The sequence below is a fragment of the Leuciscus leuciscus genome (genome assembly GCF_965113295.1).
Source record: "Leuciscus leuciscus genome assembly, chromosome: 7".
In the NCBI taxonomy this organism is placed as follows: Eukaryota; Metazoa; Chordata; class Actinopteri; order Cypriniformes; family Leuciscidae; genus Leuciscus; species Leuciscus leuciscus.
In genome coordinates, this window is record NC_138731.1 from 42,833,081 (window position 1) to 42,853,666 (window position 20,586).

The following is a 20,586-nucleotide window of genomic DNA, read 5'->3' on the forward strand; positions in this document are numbered from 1 at the left end:
ATGAGATAAAAAGTCAAAATTATGACTGTAAATTTTGAGATGAAAAGTAAATGGAAAGTAAACCTGGAAGTAAAAATAGTAATTTTACAGTTGCAATTTTCATGCATGGATTTTTATTTTATTTTTAATATACGTTTTTATAGTAATGCTCAGATCTAAAATATTTTGTTGCCGAGAAATTGGTTAAAGATGTTGGAAAATATATGATGTTATAAGCTGTCATTCAAAAGTTTGGGGATGGGATTTTTTAAAAGCTCACCAGTGCTGCATTTATTTGATGATTTATTATTATTATTTATTAAATATTATTATCTTTTAAAATAACTCGTAATAAATTGTAAAGTGTAATTTATTCCTGTGTTCAAAGCTGAATTTTCAGCATCATTACTCCAGTCTTCAGAGTCACATGATCCTTCAGAAATATTCTAATATGATGGTTTGATGCTCAAGAAACATTTATCATTATTATCTTTGTTCAAAACAGTTGTGCTGCTTCATATTTTAGTGTAATCTGTGATTATTAATTTTTTTAGAATTCTTTGATGAACAGAAAGTTCAAAAGAACAGCATTTATTTGAAACCAAAAAACTGTTTTTGATCAATATAATGCATCCTTGCTGAATTAAAGTCTTACAGTGTTTGTATCAAACTATTGATTTGAAGTTTTCACTTTGCTTCCCTTCCAGGGTTGTGTGAGGTTGAGAGAGAAGGAGACGACTGCTAAATCAATAACAGCTTCCTTTGAAGGACCGGCTCTACCGATGAATCAACATTTTTGCACAGGTTCTACGATGAGTTCCTTGGTTTTATAATAAAACTACTTCAACTATTTTGGTATAAGTTCCATTAGGTGCAAATCAAGGATTCATTTCATCAGAGGATGCTAACAAAGAAAAAAAACACAAAAAAAAAAAAAAAAGTGAAATGGAAAGAAAAAGAAAAGTTTTATTTTAATAAGGAAACTGATTATTTTTTACCAAGGATTGTCACATAGATGCAGGAACTTCATCATGCGACTCAATGTGCATGGATATTATTCTTGTGTTTATGATTTCAGATTTGTTTTTGTTTTGTTTTGTTTTTTTTCTCTCTCTCTCTTCTTTTGTACCGAAACAGATGTTTGTTCTTAGAGATTTGTCAGCCGGACATCCTGAGAAAGATGCGTTTGTGCTTGCGGTGTGAGTGTCGTTGATGTGTTTTTCTGTTGTGTGCTTCATCTTCGGTCTGACCGATCTGTTCGTCTTATACGATTTGCCTTAAACTCTTTCCCGTACGGCGGCCGAAGAAGAGACGTGTGCGGCCGCTGCCTTGTAAATCAGCTGAATAGGGCTTTTTTAGCAATCTCGCAAAAGGAAAAAATTTCGCTGCGCTTGGATTTCGGTGTTTTGCTTTTTTCGGATCTTTTAGAGTACAAACCGTTTCGAGTGACAACATTGATGGAGTTTTCATAGGATTTAATGTTTTTATAATCAGAGGTGATGATCCTTTGGTTGTTTGAATGTGGTAGAAATTCTGCTGAACGATCACATTTTTGATAATCGCCTTTTACTTTCGTTTATAAATCTCGGTGTTGTAGTTTAGCTTTAGATGAACTCGTGTGGGTGGGAGGGGCTTTGACTCGTATGCTAATTTTGGGGGCGGGAGGGAGGCGTGGCCTGTCAGTCAGACCGAAAATGGTTTGATGCGTTCAGAGTTAAACCTCTTAAAGAAACAGCAGTGGTTCGGCGGGCGAGGAGAGGTTGAACGTGTGGATGTCAGTGCTCGATTATTAGCGGGCAAACAAATCTCGAGTTTACTTCACCAAAGCAAGCGGGATCGTGCGGACGTTTTCTCTCGAGGCGGGCCACGCTGAGACTTTTTAACAGACTAGATTGCAGTTCTGGAGAATGTGCCTTCTTTGTACATATGCATTCAGCTGTCTTTAGTCGTCGAGGTGCGGACACCGATAGCGTGAAGGACGATTTGGATCCAGCAAGTGCCACAAACTAAACGAAAACATCACTACAGAGCAGAGACAACTGAAACTGAAACGTGGAACGAGGACAGGTTGAAACGACGGCACCGTTTTAAACCCCTAGTGAGCTGCCCTTCTGAGGGAGCATCATAACTCATAATGATTTGTTAAAGAAATACATGCATCATACAAAACAGACTTCAGGAGAGTTTTGCATTGGCATGTTGCAGTAAAGGTACAAAGCACACACAATTATTAGTGCTTTTTCATTAGAATCGACTATTTTTAGCCATGCTTTACGATGCATTTATTTATTTATTTTACTCTATGCATTATGGGATTGCCTTCTCAATGAAGGATATATATGATGCTGTCTTAGGATTTGTAGGCATCTTAGTGCACTTACTGCCGTATTTCCCGGGAAAATAAACTGAAACATTTACAAATATTATGAACACAATAAACATGTGTTTTATTTCCCGTCACTCCGCAACCAATCCTTTAAATGTATTCAGAGCAGAACAGGAATGAAAAACACAAGTATAAAACAAATGTCAATTATAGTGTGCATTCATTATAAACAACATGTAGAATAAATAAAAAAAAACACCAAACCTTAAAGCAAAACTGAAACTACCAAAGAATCCAAATGTTTTGCGAACTCGAATCATGAAATCTATATTTTTTATGGAATATTGCCGTATTTGTTATAAATGAATTATCCGTGCACATCATTTTTTTGTTTTGTTTTGTTTATGTGCCTCATAATCTTGAATCAGAATAACTTCCCGTCCCTCTTGCAGCGTCTCTTCTGTTCTCTGATGACGGGGGCGGGGCAACCTGTCACTCACATGAGATCAGCCAATCAGTTCCCCACAGACAAAATCAAGCCCCGCCCACATATGTCCCCGTTCACTTGAATATACGTCACAATTGGGAATAACTTTAATTGCATTATAGTATAAGTGGCGGCATGTTTCAGGTGATAAAAACGTGACGTGTTGGGGGAAATATGACGGGCAGCTCACTAAGGGTTTAGGACGCGGCCTTTGAAACAATAATCGCATCCATTACAGGAAAATGTATTTTATTTTCTTCTAAACTCACAATATACTTTAGTAAGGCTTTATTCATTAATTTGTCTTCCAAAAGACTGTGTTTTTGACCTGGTGGGTCTTGTTGACCGGTTATCTACCTCAGAGTTTTGTTGTCCTCTGTTTTAATTGGTCGGGCTAGCAGGTTCAGCCCGCCCCTCCAGACCAAACGGACCGCTCAGGAGCTGTCCATGTACACTTGATTTCTTTCAGGTTTTTTCTTTTCAGATACTTTGATCCTTTTCTCCTCCTTCTTCTTCTTCTTCCTCTTCTTCTTCTTCTTCAAACAAAAAAGTTTTTATTATTTTTATTGTTGTTATCGTTATAAGGAAAGTTGTGCGTTTGTTTTAGTGTCGTTTAGCATTCAGATTCATCGTTTCGAAAGCAAAAAACAATGCTGCTTTTCATCACAAGATATTCCAGTAGTCCATAGGAAGTAGACAAGAAAGCGTGCGCGCGAGAGAGAGAGAGAGAGAGAGAGAGAGTGAGAAACAGCGATGCTGAAAGTTGCGCTTGTCCCGTGACATCACTGTTATATGAAGCCCATTTACGGCACGTTACACAAAAAAACCGTAACACTTTATTATAAGGTGACGTAGTTACACGTTACATGTACTTACTATAGTAATAACAGTAAATTATGCATAATTAGTGCATAATAATTAACTAACCTTCACCGTAACTCTACAGTAAGTACATAATTAATATTACTCAGTGTTTATTTGAGGAAGTACAATGTAACAACGACATCTTAAAATAAAGGGTTACACTTTATATTAAGGTGTCATTGTTAGTGTAATTCTACATTTAAGTACTGAGTGATAATAATTAACTACATGCACTTACTATAGAGTTACGGTTAGGTTTTGTTTAGGGTTAGTTGCATGTAATTATGCATAATTGTAATAGTAATAGTTATTACTACAGTAACTACATGTAACGTGTAACAAGGACACTAAAATAAAGTGTTACTAAATTAAATGTAACAAAAAATCATGCTCTGGTAAATCATATTTTTGGTATTAAAAAGTTAAATTATGATTTAAAAAGTCATATTTATGAGATTTAAAAGGCATAATTATGAGATAAGTCGCAAATTATGACTTAAAAAGTCGAAATCATGAGATAAAAAGTCAAAATTATGACTGTCAATTTTGAGATGAAAAGATAAATTAATACTTAAGTGATAATTCAAAATTATGACGTAAAAAGTTGAAATTATGAGATAAAAAGTTGAAATTATGAGATAAAAAGTTGAAATTATGAGATAAAAAGTTAAAAATATGACATACTAAGTTGAAATTGACAAAAAGTCCAAATTGACAAAAAATGTCACGTTTTACGTCAAAATAATTGTTAAATCTCACTTAGTATCATAAGTTTGACATTTTATCTCATAATTATGACTTGTGTAATAATTATGATTTACCAAAGCATGATTTTTCTTTTCTTATGTGTCTGAAATGGGCTTCCATACCGTTGCTTTCAGACCGAGTCCAGACAGAGTTTTAACGGCGTATCCGTGGTGCTCAGCTCACAGCCGAGTCCATTCTTGACGTGCGTGTGTGTGTGTGTGTGTGTGTGTGTGTGTGTGTGTGTGGCAGCGAGTGTGTTTCTGTGGAGTTCTTGTGTGGCTCATGCTGCTAGTAACATCTGAATCCGAAGTGCCAATCTGTGTCTGGGTCAAAGAGTTGAAAAGAGTTGTTGTGCAGAGAGAAATTGCTCATGAATATGAAAAATCATGTACTAGACAGCCATTAAGTTATATGAAAAAAAAAAAGTAATAATTTATGAAGAGAGAAGTTTTGTACAGACTGTTTGAAAAAATAAAACCAATAAAAAGATTTTCATAGAGATATCTATATGAGAGTTGATTTTGTAATTTCTTCCTCTGTTTTACGTGCCACACGCTTGCCAGTGGCATCTTGTACGTTCGGTTTATCAGAAACCTTCCTCTGTATATTTTCTTTTGTTTTCTGGAGTGTTTGTTGAAGCCAAAAAAAAAAGCTCTTTTTCTCCCCTTTTACCCTTTGTTTCCAGTAGATTGTTAATTAAGCTTTATTTCTGTTCATTTCTTTGAGAATTTTTTGAATAAAAACACATTTTGTTTTATTCATGTTGTCGTTCATTCACCTAAAGCATCACGTCACATGCACTACTGGTATGATATGTTTATGGTGTTTTCTTTAGACAACATATAAAGTAAATAATGCCAGAACTGTCATTTGAAGTTGCCTGCTGTTTACCACGTGACCAGTGTGTCCCTCTCTGCAGTTCTTCACTCTGACCAGCAGGTGTCAGTGTCTCCACTCAAAGTTGGATTTGAGACACACTACTTTACTAGAGCCAGCTTTACCTGGAGCAAACCAGGTGTAATGCTTTCATATCGTCACTTTTCCAGAGACATGGGGAAAAGAAAGACCAGAAGCTGCTATTTCTGGTCCAGATCCATTAGATTGACTATTATTCAGTAACATGCATAAGGTTAAAACCATGAATCAAACATATATCAGGCTCCAATTGTTCACTCAAATGTTAATGTATATATCAAAACCTATTCATCTATCTAATCTACAAGACCAAGCCTAACCACATGTGCACAAATGCTCCAGGTAAGTAGTGACTCTGGTATGATTTCTCTAAAATTGTTACTAAAATAAAATTAATTAACAAACTACTTACATGTAAAAAAAAATTACATTAAATCATGTAAATTACAGTTTGATATGATATTTTATGAATTTAAATATCCTTAACAATAAATGAGAGAGAGAGAGACAAGAGTGGTTACTTGACATTCTACCAGAAACGTACATTTCCACTTTAAAAAATCTTGGGGAAAAAAATATATTTTTCTTAAATCTGAACGTTGAGACATATGGAGGACATGTTAAACTATGAGAAACACATATCATCCCATCTCAGCATGTTTTTATGATTAAATAAAATACATTTTTATACGCATTTCACCCCTAAAATGTCAGGCCCTGTCACAGACAAATTTGTATATGTTAGAATGGTTTCCTAATGAATTTCTTTGATACAGATAGCATTTTCTTATTGATCACATGTCCCTGATTGTATCTAACATGGTTTTATAATTCCTTTAAGAAATATAAGTAACTTTTCGGTCAACTGTAGTACACAAAATCACAGAATACCCGCAGGCACTCATATAGTTGTAAAATAACTACCTTTACATAGGAGATTTTTATAAAAACATAGTAGTGGATATATACCCCCACCTTCATCTACACAGTTAAAGAGATTAATTAATTAATATTTCCTCAAATAGTACACTTTTATCATAATTTCCTGTGTGACAGGACTGACCATGGCGTGACAGGACTGACGGTACTGTGACAGGACTGACTTTATGGATTTTGATGATGCAGAAAAAGTTATGTTTTGTGTTCTTTATTTAAGTTTTGATTGGCATTTCTTTTTTAAATTATTATTATAATTTTAATGTTAAAGTAATATTAGACTATGGTAAAATTCAGCCAAGGACATACATAATATTGCCAAAAGTATTGGGACAGCCCTCCAAATAATTGAATTTAGGTGTTTAAATCACTTCCATGGCCACAGTTGTATAAAAATCAAGCACCTTGGCCTTCATTTTACTATTGCATGCGTTAAATACATAACATATGCAATAAATGTAATAAAAAAGAACAATAACATTAATTTGTAAGGCCGTGTCACACAGGAATGTGACAGGGCCTGATGTGACAGGGCCTGACGGTTGGCCATTGTAAACTGCCATTACTCAGCATGCTAGCATGCTAGCATAAAAACTGTTAACATGCAAGCAAGGAATTTCAATAACCTTTTTAGACATGTTTTGGATTTAAAACATTTTCATTATTTTCTGGAATGTTTAACCGTGACAGGGCCTGACCCTTTAGCTCGTCTTCCTAAAAAAAAACATACAAAAACAAGCTTAAAATCATACAATTCAATGAAACAATTCAGCCTTAATCAATGTAAGCTTCACCTGGGTCAAATGATGTCACTTCCTCTGAGTGATACCCTTAAAGGTGTATTTCACACATTTTATGTAGAGTTTTATGTAAACGTGACAGGACTGACCAAAACATGGGGACAGTTGTAAAATAGAATTTATTTGTAGAATTTATATATAATTTTATGTTTTTGATCAGTTGATGTGAATGATAACAGCTTAAACTTGTTATTGATGAGTTTTTTTTTTTTAAATAACAGTTTGTAGCATAACAAAACTATGAAAGCTGTAGCTCCAATTTGGCTGAGGACAAGGGCATGGACAGGATTTGTAATTTTCAAAAGTGTTTTTAATAAAGAAAAAAATATCTGAGAACCTAATGAATGACATATTCCTTTACAGAACAACTCACAGAAATCAACTATGAGCCAGTTTTAGAAATTTTTGGATGAAATACTTTTTTATTCACTGTAACAATTCAAGGACAGATAATGTACGTTTCTGGTAGAATGCCATATTATACACGCACACACACACAGTTTTTATATGAAGTTAATTATAATATTATAGACTTCCCAAAACCCTGAAGAAAACCTTTATGCATTTTAATTATTATAAAAAAAACTATTTTAGTATTATTTATATAGTATTTAAAATTTAATTTGAAGTTTTAGTCATTTAGATTTTTTCATGTAAATTAGTTTTTGTTTTACTATTTTTATTTAGCTTTAATAAATTTGTTTAGTTTTAGTCATTTCAGTACTTCAGCTTATATTTCAGTTTGTTGCCAAAGCAACATTTCTGGTTTTCATTTAAGTTTGTTTTTCATCTATTTTAATATAATTTTTTCTGATTTATTTCAATTGGCGATAACAAATTTTTATAGTTTTAGCTCACAATAATCACACACACATACATAAAAAAAAATAAAAAAAAACATTTTTATTTATGAATCCAGGGCATCCTCAAAGGAAGGTTTTCTTAGATTTAGTTCAATCCTAGTTCACAATTTTGTCCCCAAACTATAGCAGTAAATGTAAAAAAGAAATAGTTGTAAAAGTAAAATAGGTGTAATTGTGAGGAATAGACTTAAACAGTAAAATGTGTTAAACTGAGTTTACGGCACTCTTTTTGATACGGGAAATCAATATCACACTACAGACTGCACAATTATTCAGACAAATCTTTAAATGAACCATCCTAATGAAGGTTTGTCACTGATACTGTACTAAACGCAGTGAGAAGCTGTGCATCCTGAAAAACTGGAGCATTGAAGAGAGACTGGGTGTGTAATTCAGTTTCATGATGTAATGTGGCAATCAAACACTAGCAGAACAAGTGCTACAAGAATCTTTAATGCAAAATCACAACACAAAAATGATCTGAACTTTGCTCTGTAGGTCTCAGTGGAAATATGAGTCCTGGTGGTAAATCATGGATCAACAAAACGTCGTTCACTGAAGCGTTAATGTTAACGTAACGGGCATACAGTGCGAGATAAGAGGCGAAACAGTTGTTTTAAATTAGAAGTTTTAAAGGGATACTCCACTTTTTTGGGAAATAGGCTCATTTTACAACTCCCCCAGAGTTAAACAGTTGAGTTTTACCGTTTTCGAATCCATTCAGCCGATCTCTGGGTCTGGCGGTACCACTTTTAGCATAGCTTAGCATAGATCATTGAATCGGACAGGACCATTAGCATCTCTCTCAAAAAAAAAATGACCTGAAATGACGCAGCGCTAAATAGTCCCCAGCTCGGTAACTTCCAACGTGACCGGGACTAATTAGACCTATTTTCAGGCGCTGTGTCATATCATTACGCCTGCTGGACTCATGGTACGGCAGCAAAGTTTCTTGATTATTACGCAGGAATGAGAGTATAGTTCCTAGCCATATCAGCCTAGAAAATCGCAACTTTTCATTTTCCGTCGGTCTTAGTACACGATGTAACTACAGAAGAGTCAAGTTTTAAATAGGAAAAATATCGAAACTCTTTGGTCATTTTTTTGAGAGAGATGCTAATGGTCCTGTCCGATTCAATGATCTATGCTAAGCTATGCTAAAAGTGGTACCGCCAGACCCGGAGATCGGCTGAATGGATTCGAAAACGGTAAAACTCAACTGATTAACTCTGGGGGAGTTGTAAAATGAGCCTATTTCCAAAAAAAGTGGAGTATCCCTTTAAGCGCCTGACAGAAATAATCAGTTTGCAAAGACTGCATCAATCAAAGCTCAGCGTTGGGGAAGGGAAGATAGGCTATTCAAGATAAAGAGAGTGAGAGAAGAAAGAGAGAAGGAGATGAGAGAGGAAGAGCAGGTGTTGCACACTGTGCCCAGAATAAATGCATTGGGCAACTCGTAAAATATGTACGATTTAGTAACAAAAAAAAAGAAAAGAAATGTCGCAAAATGTGGTGAATGGGGCCTTTGAGACATCCGCATCATCGCTATAATCCGTCTAGAGCACTAAGGCACTAGAGCCGATTACTTTTATGATGGACGGATGCGCTTTTTGGAGCTTCAGAAACTTGGCCACAATTCACTCCCATTATAAAGTTTGGAAGAGCCAGGATATTTTTTTAATATAACTCAGATTATGTTCAGATGAATGAAGAAAGTCATATAATACACTTAGGTCCTAGGGGATTATGTGATAGTTTCATTTTTTGGTGAACTTGCCCTTTAAGAAGCGCTGCATCAGTCCATGCAGCGAGAGCGCCATCTACAGGACCATCTGAGATCCACACCAAATATTGCTCTGGCAACTAACTAAATAAGTTTAAAATTGAAGTAACTATGTATCATTAAGTTAATCATTATAATAATTGCTTTTAATGTTCTGAGTACAGGTTTTTAAAGACATACTGCACCTAAAAGGGTTCACAAAGTTGACTATCCCCACAATACTGTACGTTTCTTTAAAAATGTGAAGAAGAACATCCCAGCACGATGAGCTGGCAATGATCACACACTTATTTTATTAATGTTATTATTATTATTCCACAGACGTCTGGGGAGTGAGAGATTGTTTCATTTCTTTAAACAACTGTAACTCTGTTCATTTTTGCACTATGTCTCTCAGACTTTGATATATAATATTCATAATATTTCCATGTGTGCCTGCTTAAAATTAAAGTTTATATAAGAAAGTTTCCTCTAAAATCTTAAACACATTCCTAAACCGTGTAAGTTAGTGTTGTTTCAATGGCAATACTGAGGTGGGTTATAACACTAACTGAAAACATGAATAAATGTATCAATTTTTTGTATATATATATTTTTTAACGTGAATAAATGTAATAATTTATGGTATAATTAATGACATTGCCATCTTATTTCATTTTAAACATTTAATTCAAAATGGTAAACATCTGGGAATACATTTTCATATTTAAGAAGAATCAACATTTCTGATGTATTTATTATTATTATTATTTTATTATGTAACAACGCCACTTTAAAAATGAACTTAAAAGCAAACAAATAAAGGTGTCATCTCTGTGTTCAGTCAGACGGGTTGTTCTATCCGAGTGTAATGATGGTATGAGTTCACTGTTGCAGTCACGTATATACATTCCTGTGGGATTTGATGGCTAGAGGCTCTTTAGTCTAGTTAACAGTGCCAAAATAATATCTGAAAGGTCATCGGTCACCTCTCTGTGCTTTAATATACAGTAATACTGTAAAACTTAATAATGCACAAAGTCTCAGATTAGCTATATGTGGACATAGCAGTAGCAATACCATTACAAAACTAGAAACAATGCATTTAATACCTACTAACTAAGTTAAGTTATTGTTGACACTGTGCGTGCGTGCTGTCTCTGTGTGTGTGTGTGTGTGTGTGTGTGTGTGTGTGTGTGTGTGTGTGTGTGTGTGTGTGTGTGTGTGTGTGACGCGTTCAGCGCTCAGGCTCAGGCTCAGCCATGATATCTGCACTGTGTTGAAAACATGGAGTCCAGTTTTCGTCATTTTACAGTGTTTTACACCGTTCTTCTTGTTCTTACGTGGCGTTTCGCGCGAGGAGAAGACAGTGCTGGTGAGTAGTTTGCGTTAGCGAGTGTTTGTCACGCGTTTAACGCGGAGCTCGTTACTGTATTGTTTGTTTTAATGGCGATGCAAAACAACAGGAGTGAACTTCAGAGTTCATCTGAGATCTCCAGTGTTCTCGCCACGAGAAACAGTTACATTGTTTCTTTTGAGTTACATTTGAAAGTTCTAAAATGGAACGTCAAACTTCTCTTCGTGTCAGTCGCTCTGCATCACAATGTCACGAGCTTTGACTACTATCTTAGCAAGACTGGGGAAAAAATAGTCAGGCTCTAAAAATGAAAGGGGAAGCTCCACATAAACGTTGTTTTGTTAGTAATACCATTAGTTAGTAGTCATATAATTATCGATACTGTAAAACTATAATGATTCGGCGCGTGAATTCCTAAATGAGCTTTCTGAAGTTTTCTTTCACGTTGTTTCAGTTTTTGGTGACAGTGACAGAACTTTCTGGAAATATGCGGGTTGATTTTGATTTTCCTGAAATAATTTTTTTCATGCATGTCATTGAAATGAATTTAATCTTTGTCTTTAAAGTAATTGAAATACCTGTATTGTTTACTTATACTTTTCTACTTTTCATCTGCAAGGAGTTGTTTTGCAACCTCTAAATGTTTATAGTAATAATTCGCCCAAAATGAAAATCCTATCATCATGTATTCATATACTTACGCAAATCCGTATGCTACCATACAACATATGGCACTATACTGCATTTAAGTCTTCTGAAGTCATTATCAAAACATAATTGGTTCTCGCACTGTAAAAATAATGAAATTATTTTTGTTTTGTTTCCATTTCAAATATACATCAAACATTCTTAAATCAAGATACATTTAGGCCTACTGGGGAAAATTAATTAGATATTAAGTGTTGCTTGGTTTAGTTTATGCTTAAAACAAGAAAATATATTTGCCAATGGAGTAAGAATTTGAAAATGTACAACTTCATTCTAAAGGGAAAAAAAGTTTCGTATATTTTTCGTTTTCAGCAAAAACTCACTTAGTTTGGATACATTTTTCAGAAAATAAATCTTAATATCTTATAGCATTGTGCATCTCAAGTAAATGTATCTTGATTTAAGAATGTTTAGATATTTGTACTGGAAAACAAGACAAAAATACTGAGGAAGAGCATATATTTTTTGGGAGTGTGCATGTCATTTACGTATTGTCTGGTGCTATTTTTGATCTGAGAACATCAACAGCTATTTTTCTTGTCTCAGAACATTTGAAATACAGTTCATATGTCATGTGAACTACTGCTAAGATACTTTTATGAGGTTTTTATGTCATTTTTGAGTTTGACAGACATCACTATGAACTGTTGTTCAAGTTCAAAACATCAAAAAAAATTTTTAATCTGTCCTCGCTGAAACCAAATGCTGCATGATAATAACACAATCACAGTTAATGTGACCTCTCCGGTTCTACTCCGGTTCGAGCAGGATTCAAACCGGCATTGGAGGCGAGTGCACTAACAAGAACACTAAAGACCGCGGCCTAGTGCTCCTCTTGAGGTCAAGGAGTGAAGTTTACTTGCACTAGCTGGCTTCTGTTACACTAACCCACCTAAAACTCACTCCCATAATCCGGGTCACGGCACCAACGTGACCCCTTCGGTTCTACTCGCACTGTTCAGCGCGGGATTCGAACCACACCTCTGTTAAACCAGTCCATGACAAATTTGATGTTCGGTGTGCTGTTCTGGTTAAAACAAAACCTCAAATTAGCATAGAAGTGATCGTTTTTATCACTTGTTACCTTGTGTACAAACCTAGTTAGGACTTGTTGAACTGTTAACCAAAAAATGCCTTGTCTGTACAGACTGCCCTGCAGACGGACGAACATGGTTGCCGCTCGGCCTCAACTGCTATCATTTCGTCCATGGAGATGAGGACGTAGCCAAAAGCTACACTTTTGAAGATGCAAAAGACAAGTGTGGAAGATATGGTAATTGCTTTTTTGCAGTTTGCGAAATCTTAACTTGTGTATTGTTTTTATACACTATATTATAGAGTTTAACCTTCCCGTTACATTTTTAGATATCTTGACAGTAAAAAGCACTGAGGAGAATGACTTCATCGTTAAATACAGCCCTTCTGTGTGGAAAGGCAAAATGAACATTTGGCTGGGAATGTACTATGACAGCGACGGTAAGTTTAATTTTCATACAGAAACACCTCAAAACCTAGTGATGTAAGTCTTTAAACATCAGAATGATCTATATTTGCTTTCCTAATGCCATATCTTATTGTGAATGTTTCATCTGTGTGTGTTATTCTAGAGAGACATTTTTTTTTTCATAATCTTTCAGCAAAATGTAATAATCTTCTCCACTTCTGAAACTAATTTTATTGTCGGCTGACATCACGAATCCCTTTTACTTTTAAACCCCTCCCCTCAAACCATCAGCCTTCATTCTAGAAAGTGACACTAGGACTGGGCGATAAAATGATAGTGACAATTATTGCGTGTTTGATCACCGCGCCACGGACCGTTTATCAGCTCGGCTCAAAACACACTCTAGCATGAGCTTAGAGCGAATACATTTACTCGCTGAACGTCTCAATCACGCGACCATTGAACAACGCTGTGAGATTCAGTGAGAAGCGTTCGAGTTCTCCCATACAAACCACAAATCAAATGCCTTGTGATTAATCTAACGCCAGATGAAACGGCGCTGACATTCTCAACAACACTAATGCGGAAAACAGGAGAAACGTTGAGCAACAACGATACTGTTAGAAGGCTTTTCAATCCACAAATCACCTACATTTACCATGGATTTACTCTAGTAACGCAAACTGTAACCATGGTATTGTGGCAGAAATGTGGGATATTCATATCGATTTTTGTATTATATTATTAATGTAGACATTAAAGGGATGGTTCGGAGTAATTTCAACCTAAGGTCCTTTGCACCATGACCTCGAGCCAAACCCCCCCAAGAAGCCTTTTTTCCCCTTGGTTGAACATTATTAAAGTTAGAGCATATTTAGAGATATCAGCCGGATGTCTTAGTGCAGACGCTAATGGATCCTATGATGCATCTCGTAAATTACCCCACTAATAATTTATGCCCAGAATGGCACCAAACTTCTACAGTAGTACAAATAGGTTCTGTACTCATAAAACGAGGCATTGGAAAGTTTGGAAGTACATCAGGAGTTTATTTAACAAGTGTTTATTTAAGTGTAAATAACACTTGCCTGATGGCTAATGCTACCGCTAACCCGCACGTCGAGGTCACTTCACTGATTAGGGAAAAGCACGTAAGAGTCCTAGCAAACTACATAATAATAGTTATAATATTAATCCCATGACCGTAATAGCCATATATTGTAAAACAAATGCACTGAAAAATAAAGGAAACTTTCATAATTAGTTTTGTACTAATATCTATATTTGAAAGAGATAAGAATATGATCTTTTATTTTTTACATCAAGCTTTTATTTTGGCGGAAAACATGGTTTACAAACGTATTAAATGCATTAAAGGGATATTGGAATATAATTAATTACAGTATTTTTTGTTACTAAGCTATTGCAGTTTTTGTGCATTTGTATTATACTAAATGTCTTTAGGCTTCTGTTTTTTAATAATAAATTCCATAGAAACAGTATAGTAACCTTTTACCGTGGTAGTGAGGTGCAGTGCGTGGTTTTACCCGTGGTTAACGATCCAAATACTATATAAAACTTTACCCTTTAAAAAGGAGGTTGTTACAATTTCAACAGATGTTACTATTTTTGTTAATGAACATAAATTTACATCTGTACTTTCACTCAGGAGCAAAAATCTGCCTTAAAAAAAAAAAGAAATAAAGATTTGATATTTATCTTGATAATTATCAATATCGACTGATATGAAAAATTTGATCTTGATAATTTTTTTGCCATATCGCCCAACCCTAAAGGCACATTCACACCAAGAACGATAAATATATTATGATAAGATAACTATATCAGTGTCAACTTCAGCGGATGATATTGTTCTGTTTTTTATAAGTTTTGTCGCCTGTCACTTTAAATGCATGAGTTCTTTAAAGGAAGATGGATTCTGATTGGCTGTCAATGTTTTAATTATTCATCAGCTGGAGAAAATTGTTCTGAAAGTGATTTCAGTGATATAATTTCTCTGTGCCATTATCGTTATAGTTGTGGTGTAGTCTTTAATATTTTGAAGAATATTTTTTTATAACTTTAACAAAATCGTTATAGTTATTGTCCTTGATGTGAACGAGCCTTAACACCCACTTTTCAAAAGCCGCTCAATTTCATGAATAAAATCAGTCTTGCCTTACATTATATTTTCCTCATTGAATATCCTGTTTCACTCGGAAATATGTAAGATTAGATTATGGAGGTAATCGAATGTTGATTTTAAAGGATTGTTTTCACCTAAGAAGTAAAATTTCAAATATGTGAAATTATAAATTATAAATAAATAAAATTATAATTAATCATTTAAATAGTAAAGAGTAGGGAAAAAAGGATTCTCTAAAGAATTAAAGCAAATTACACAGAGATATAAATGTTTGCATATTTTTTGTTGTACATTATTGCTTTTTATTGTGCATACTTTTTGTTCTTAACTATGTAAATCACATTTAATTCTTTAGTAAATAATTTTTGCTATGTGCAGATTCTACTTTATTCTTGAGTTTCAGTGCATGTGTGTGTGAGGTAAAATGACACGAGCTCTTGAAGCTCCGCCCCCTGTGCCGGGAGCAGCAGCTCATTTGCATTTAAAGCAACACACACAAAAACGGTGCGTTTTTGCTCACCCTCAAAAAGTGACAATTTTAACATGCTATATAAAAATATCTGTAGGGTATTTTGAGCTAAAACTTCACATACACACTCTGGGGACATCAGAGACTTACATCTTGTGATAAGGGCATTATACCACCCCTTTAAGCATGTTATTGGACGTGGTCCAGCTTCTCTGCACTGGAATGCAGCTGAACTCCACTAATCTGTTCAAACCAGGGCCTGTGGAAAAGAGTTGTTTACCAGACTGTTGCTTAGTCAGTGCTTTAAGTTCAGACCGTTAAAGGAGTGCTTTGAAAAATCTTAACCAGTCTGTGTTTAGTTATAGAGGATTACATGCCTGGTGTTGCTGACAGTTTGTATAACTTCTAAATGAGTGAATCATTAGTTGCTACTTTCTTGTTTTAAACGGTTTAAGCAAACATTTTGGCACCAGTTTCATGTCGTTCTAAACACTTCTTTCTTTCATGGGAGAATGTTCAAGCTGTTCTTTTGTGTTTGTTCTGACGGCTGTGCCAGGTTTGACATCACTTAAACTAAAAATAATATGGGTTTGAATGGCATGAGAGTGAGTACATGATGACAAATAGGCCTTTTAAGTTGCTCAGTCTCTTCGTTAGATTGCTAGTTCATACACAATGTACATGTAAACACACAGTAACGTTTCGAGCTGTTTTCCTCTAGTGCACTTTTCACACGTGTCGTCACACAACACAAGGAAATCCTGTTATTTTAGGGGCGGATTCAAAGAATACATCATCCACACACCCAGAGTCCAGATGCTTTCATGTGAAAACTATAGAAACACGTTCCAGACGCCACATGTGTGCATCAGACTGTTTAGGCTTCGTGATCAAAGACTTCACTTAGTTATTGAACAATGAACCAGAGGACAATGTGAACTTTGATCATCTGAATGACCTTGTTGTTTCGTTCATCATGGATTTGCATGTACTTTTAGTGTGTCAAACCTAAACATTTGGCGTGAGGTTTTGTTGAAGATGAAAGAATGAATTGCAATTGGGTTGAAAATGATTAACAAGTTACTGTATGTCATTGTTTTCCAGCTAAAATAGGTTATTTTTTTATTTATTTATCTATTTATTTATTTATAATAGAGTATAGAGTTTTAAATTAAGGTTTTGGAGGACCTAATCCTGTCAATCATAACTCCTTGCAATCACAACACACATATAAACAGCTGCTACCAATCCATATCCACCTTTATTTCTTTGATTTATTAATAACTTCTTCATTATTATTATTAAGCTGTGCAGGTGGGCTTTAGTGATCAAGTTGAGTCCCGACAGCAAACTTGTGTGTTTACATTATACTAAAGGATTTTATGATCTTGTGAAATAATAAATTTCACAGTGAAAGCTATCCTGTTATTTTTACTGAGAATGTTTATATGAAATATGTCTCATTACAAGCATTACTCTCTCACTGTGTCTCTGCAGAAGATGTCTTCAAGTGGCATGACGATAACAGCGTGTTGCACTATAATAACTGGGAGGACGGCGGCTCGGATGACACGGATCTGCCTCTCATGGACACGTGTGTCGCTCTTCACTCCAACACCGGGAAGTGGGAAAACATCAGCTGCACGGAAGAGCCGGAGAACGGGGTCGTGTGTCAGACGAGTAAGTGCAGAAGTGGTATTTTAGTAGCACTGAGATACCATTATATATATATATATATATATATATATATATATAATTTTTTTTTCTTTTTTTTTTTGAATTGTGTTTTTAGTTTTGTATTTTTCATTTTAAAGTTTTAGTGATTTTGTTGTGTGTTTTTTTTGGGGGGGGGGTAATTTTTAATAGTTATTTTTTTCTTTCTTATTTTCTTTTTTTTCAGTTTTATTTATTTTAGTACATCAAGTTTAACTAAATGAAAATTAGAAATGTTGCTTTGGCGACTAGTTTGAACTTTAAATGTGGAAATTCTCCTTTGGCTTCTCATAAAAACACATACACAATACACAAAATGAAAGTTATTCTCACAAAAGAGATGCTTACGCTCTAGGTTTTAGATATTTTATTTTATTTCAAGCAACAACAACAAAAAATTATGCTTTTGGTTACAGCTCCACAATTATTGGCTAAACCATCGCAATCTCACCATCGCAATCTTATTACCGCGTCACAAACAGGTTTTAACCACACACTGTCATTATTCTGTGTTACAATAATTAAAATTGTCACAGAAGTACTGGGATAAAAGTTTATAGTTCGGATATAAATACTGATGTTTATCGGATGTAAATCACCTTTTGAAAGTTACTTGATGTTTCAAATTAATATAATATCAATTACATCGTTACACCAGTAGGTGGCGACAAGTGACTGTTAAAAAAAATATTTCTCATTGAATCATTCAAGAGATTTGTTAATCTTCATCCAGTAATGAAACAAAGTCTTTATGAGCAAGTCATTCAATCATTCATAAAAAAAAAAAAAAAATCATGATTCTAAAATTAGTTTTTTGGGTTATATATCCACCCATTGACCATGCAGTGAGCTTTCTCCAGATATTTTAATATATATATATTTATATATTTAAGACATTTATAATGTAAAAAAGATTTCTATGACAAATAAATGCTGTTCTTTTGAACTTTTTATTAATGAAACGATCCTGAAAAATGTGTGTGTGTGTGTGTATATATATATTAGTGCTGGGCAAAGATTAATCGCATCCAAAATTAAAGTTTGTTTTTGCATAATATATGTGTGTGTACTGTGTATAATTATTTTGTATATATAAATACACACATATGCATGTATATATTTAAGATTTTTTTATTTTTATATAAATTATTTATATTTATATATAATATAAATTATGTATATGTGTGTATTTATATATACAAAATAATTATACACAGTACACACACATATATTATGCAAACACAAACTTTAATTTTGGATGCGATTAATCACGATTAATCTTTGCCCAGCACTAGATATATATATAATTTTTATTTTATTTTTATTTGTATATATATATATATATATATATATATATAGCCAGTATAAGCCAGTTATTTATATCTTTTGCTGAAGTGTGTCAGTAGGAAATATCAGTTTACATTTCTAAAAATTACTTTTGCCATTAATTGTAATAATCTAGTGAGATTTTTGTATGCACAAAGAGTCTGTCAACAGCCGCTTTGATCTGATTTTTAAATATAAATGCCCATAAAAATGTGTAATTTGACACACAATTTTTCTGATCTGTTTCTCAGAGGCAGTCTGGATAAGCCCACCCAGTAAGTATGATCTTATTTTTGTAATATTTTTTACTAGTATACTGTACTTACTAGTATACCTGTACACAAGTTTTCCTCATTTTTTTCCAATCAAGACACATAATGTCCAAAATGTGTAATGTTGTTAGTTCCTCAATCAGCTTTTTTTTATTTGTCTGGAGCCATTATGACCGGAGTAAAATGGTCTTGTTTTTGTGTCTCCTCATCTCCAGAGAACAGTCCTCTCCTCTCAGCTCTGGTCATCATCAGTGTGGTCCTGATTCTGGTGGTTTCTGCTGTGATCTGGTTCCTTCACCAAAGAAGCAACCCGGATTCATCCATCCTCAACCTGATCGAGTACCACCCGCCCTTCAGATCCCCTTCCAACGATCAGACCTGCTTGGTAGAAGCTGAAGAAATCGAGGAGATGCCTTAGAGCTCAATGCTGTGCTGAAGATGATGATGATGATGTTCCCAGGTTAGACGTTTATGGAGATCGTGAACTCTTCCCTCTTCACTGGTTCCTCAACTACGGTCCACACAGGCGGTCGTAACTCAAATGATCTCTTTCTCGTGGGTGGAATGGAGGACTGGAATGGGGAAATACTGTATGAATGCCATTAAAGAGTTGCTGGGGTTTCCTTTCACAGCATCTTTCTTTTCTCCCATCTGGTTATTGACACGTTTTGCTTTACTAATATTTCCTCTGAGCTGCATTGTGTCAATCTGGTGAGATTAGTATCTTTATCGAGCTCTGAAAAGGGCAAGAAATGCCATGTATTCTTGTGTACTATAATCCAGGTCAGTTTATAGATTAAGTGGTAATTCAGTGAAATCTAGCTCTCAAATCAAACCGAGATCGTGTTGTAATGTTGCGAGTGCCAAATTTGCCTCTGTTTCTGTTTGTGAGATCCACTAAATGGGAAGTTTTGTCCGATTTATTTTTATCCAGTGTTTATTCTCAGTCGGAAAGGTTACAAATACATGTTTGTCACTGTATGAGCACCTCAAGTTTTTAGATATTATGGATACTTCCTGATTTCCAATCACAATGTTTTATAAACGTTGTTGTTTTTATGATTTTGGATTTGCCACTAACAGTCGTCTGTGTCTGCATCGTTACGAATGATTATGAATGTATCCATACGTGAACAACAAAGCCATTTCTCAAAGAGAAACTAATCAACTGTTGGTCTTTCAAAGCGAATAAAGATTCATCGAACGTTTCAGTTTTCTGTCTTTACTGACCTAGAATACAACCAATCAAAAACGAGCTCATCTCATTTACGCATGAGCTTCGATTTAATGCTGTTGTAAGCAGTTTCAGGACAACTTAAAGCACATAACGGCGGCTCAATGAAACCTCAGCAAACACGGACTTGCAGAATTAGTTGCTGAATAAAGAAGCTCCTAAACATATAAAAGCAGACGCTTGAGTCCAGATGAATCTGTGTGCTGGATGTGTATTGTGTAATGAGAGAGAGAGAGAG

At 34.7% G+C, this 20,586-nt stretch overlaps 2 protein-coding genes across 5 annotated transcripts in view; both read left to right on the forward strand.

Moving 5' to 3' along the window:
• rbms1b (RNA binding motif, single stranded interacting protein 1b) overlaps positions 1–5,160 on the forward strand; it is an 82,625-nt gene extending 77,465 nt beyond the window's left edge. For all 4 annotated transcript variants that reach the window (XM_082174762.1, XM_082174761.1, XM_082174764.1 and 1 more), the window contains one exon: positions 687–5,160. The gene's annotated coding sequence lies outside the window, so the exon portion shown is untranslated. The remainder of the gene's footprint in view (positions 1–686) is intronic.
• Positions 5,161–10,888: 5,728 nt separating this feature from the next.
• Positions 10,889–20,322, forward strand: cd302 (CD302 molecule). The gene is made up of 6 exons (XM_082175240.1): positions 10,889–11,054; positions 12,892–13,017; positions 13,110–13,220; positions 17,301–17,483; positions 19,094–19,117; positions 19,330–20,322. Exons 1-6 carry the CDS (start codon positions 10,967–10,969, stop codon positions 19,530–19,532), a joined length of 735 nt encoding a protein of 244 aa, XP_082031366.1. The 5' UTR covers positions 10,889–10,966; the 3' UTR covers positions 19,533–20,322.
• The last annotated feature ends 264 nt before the right edge of the window (positions 20,323–20,586 follow it).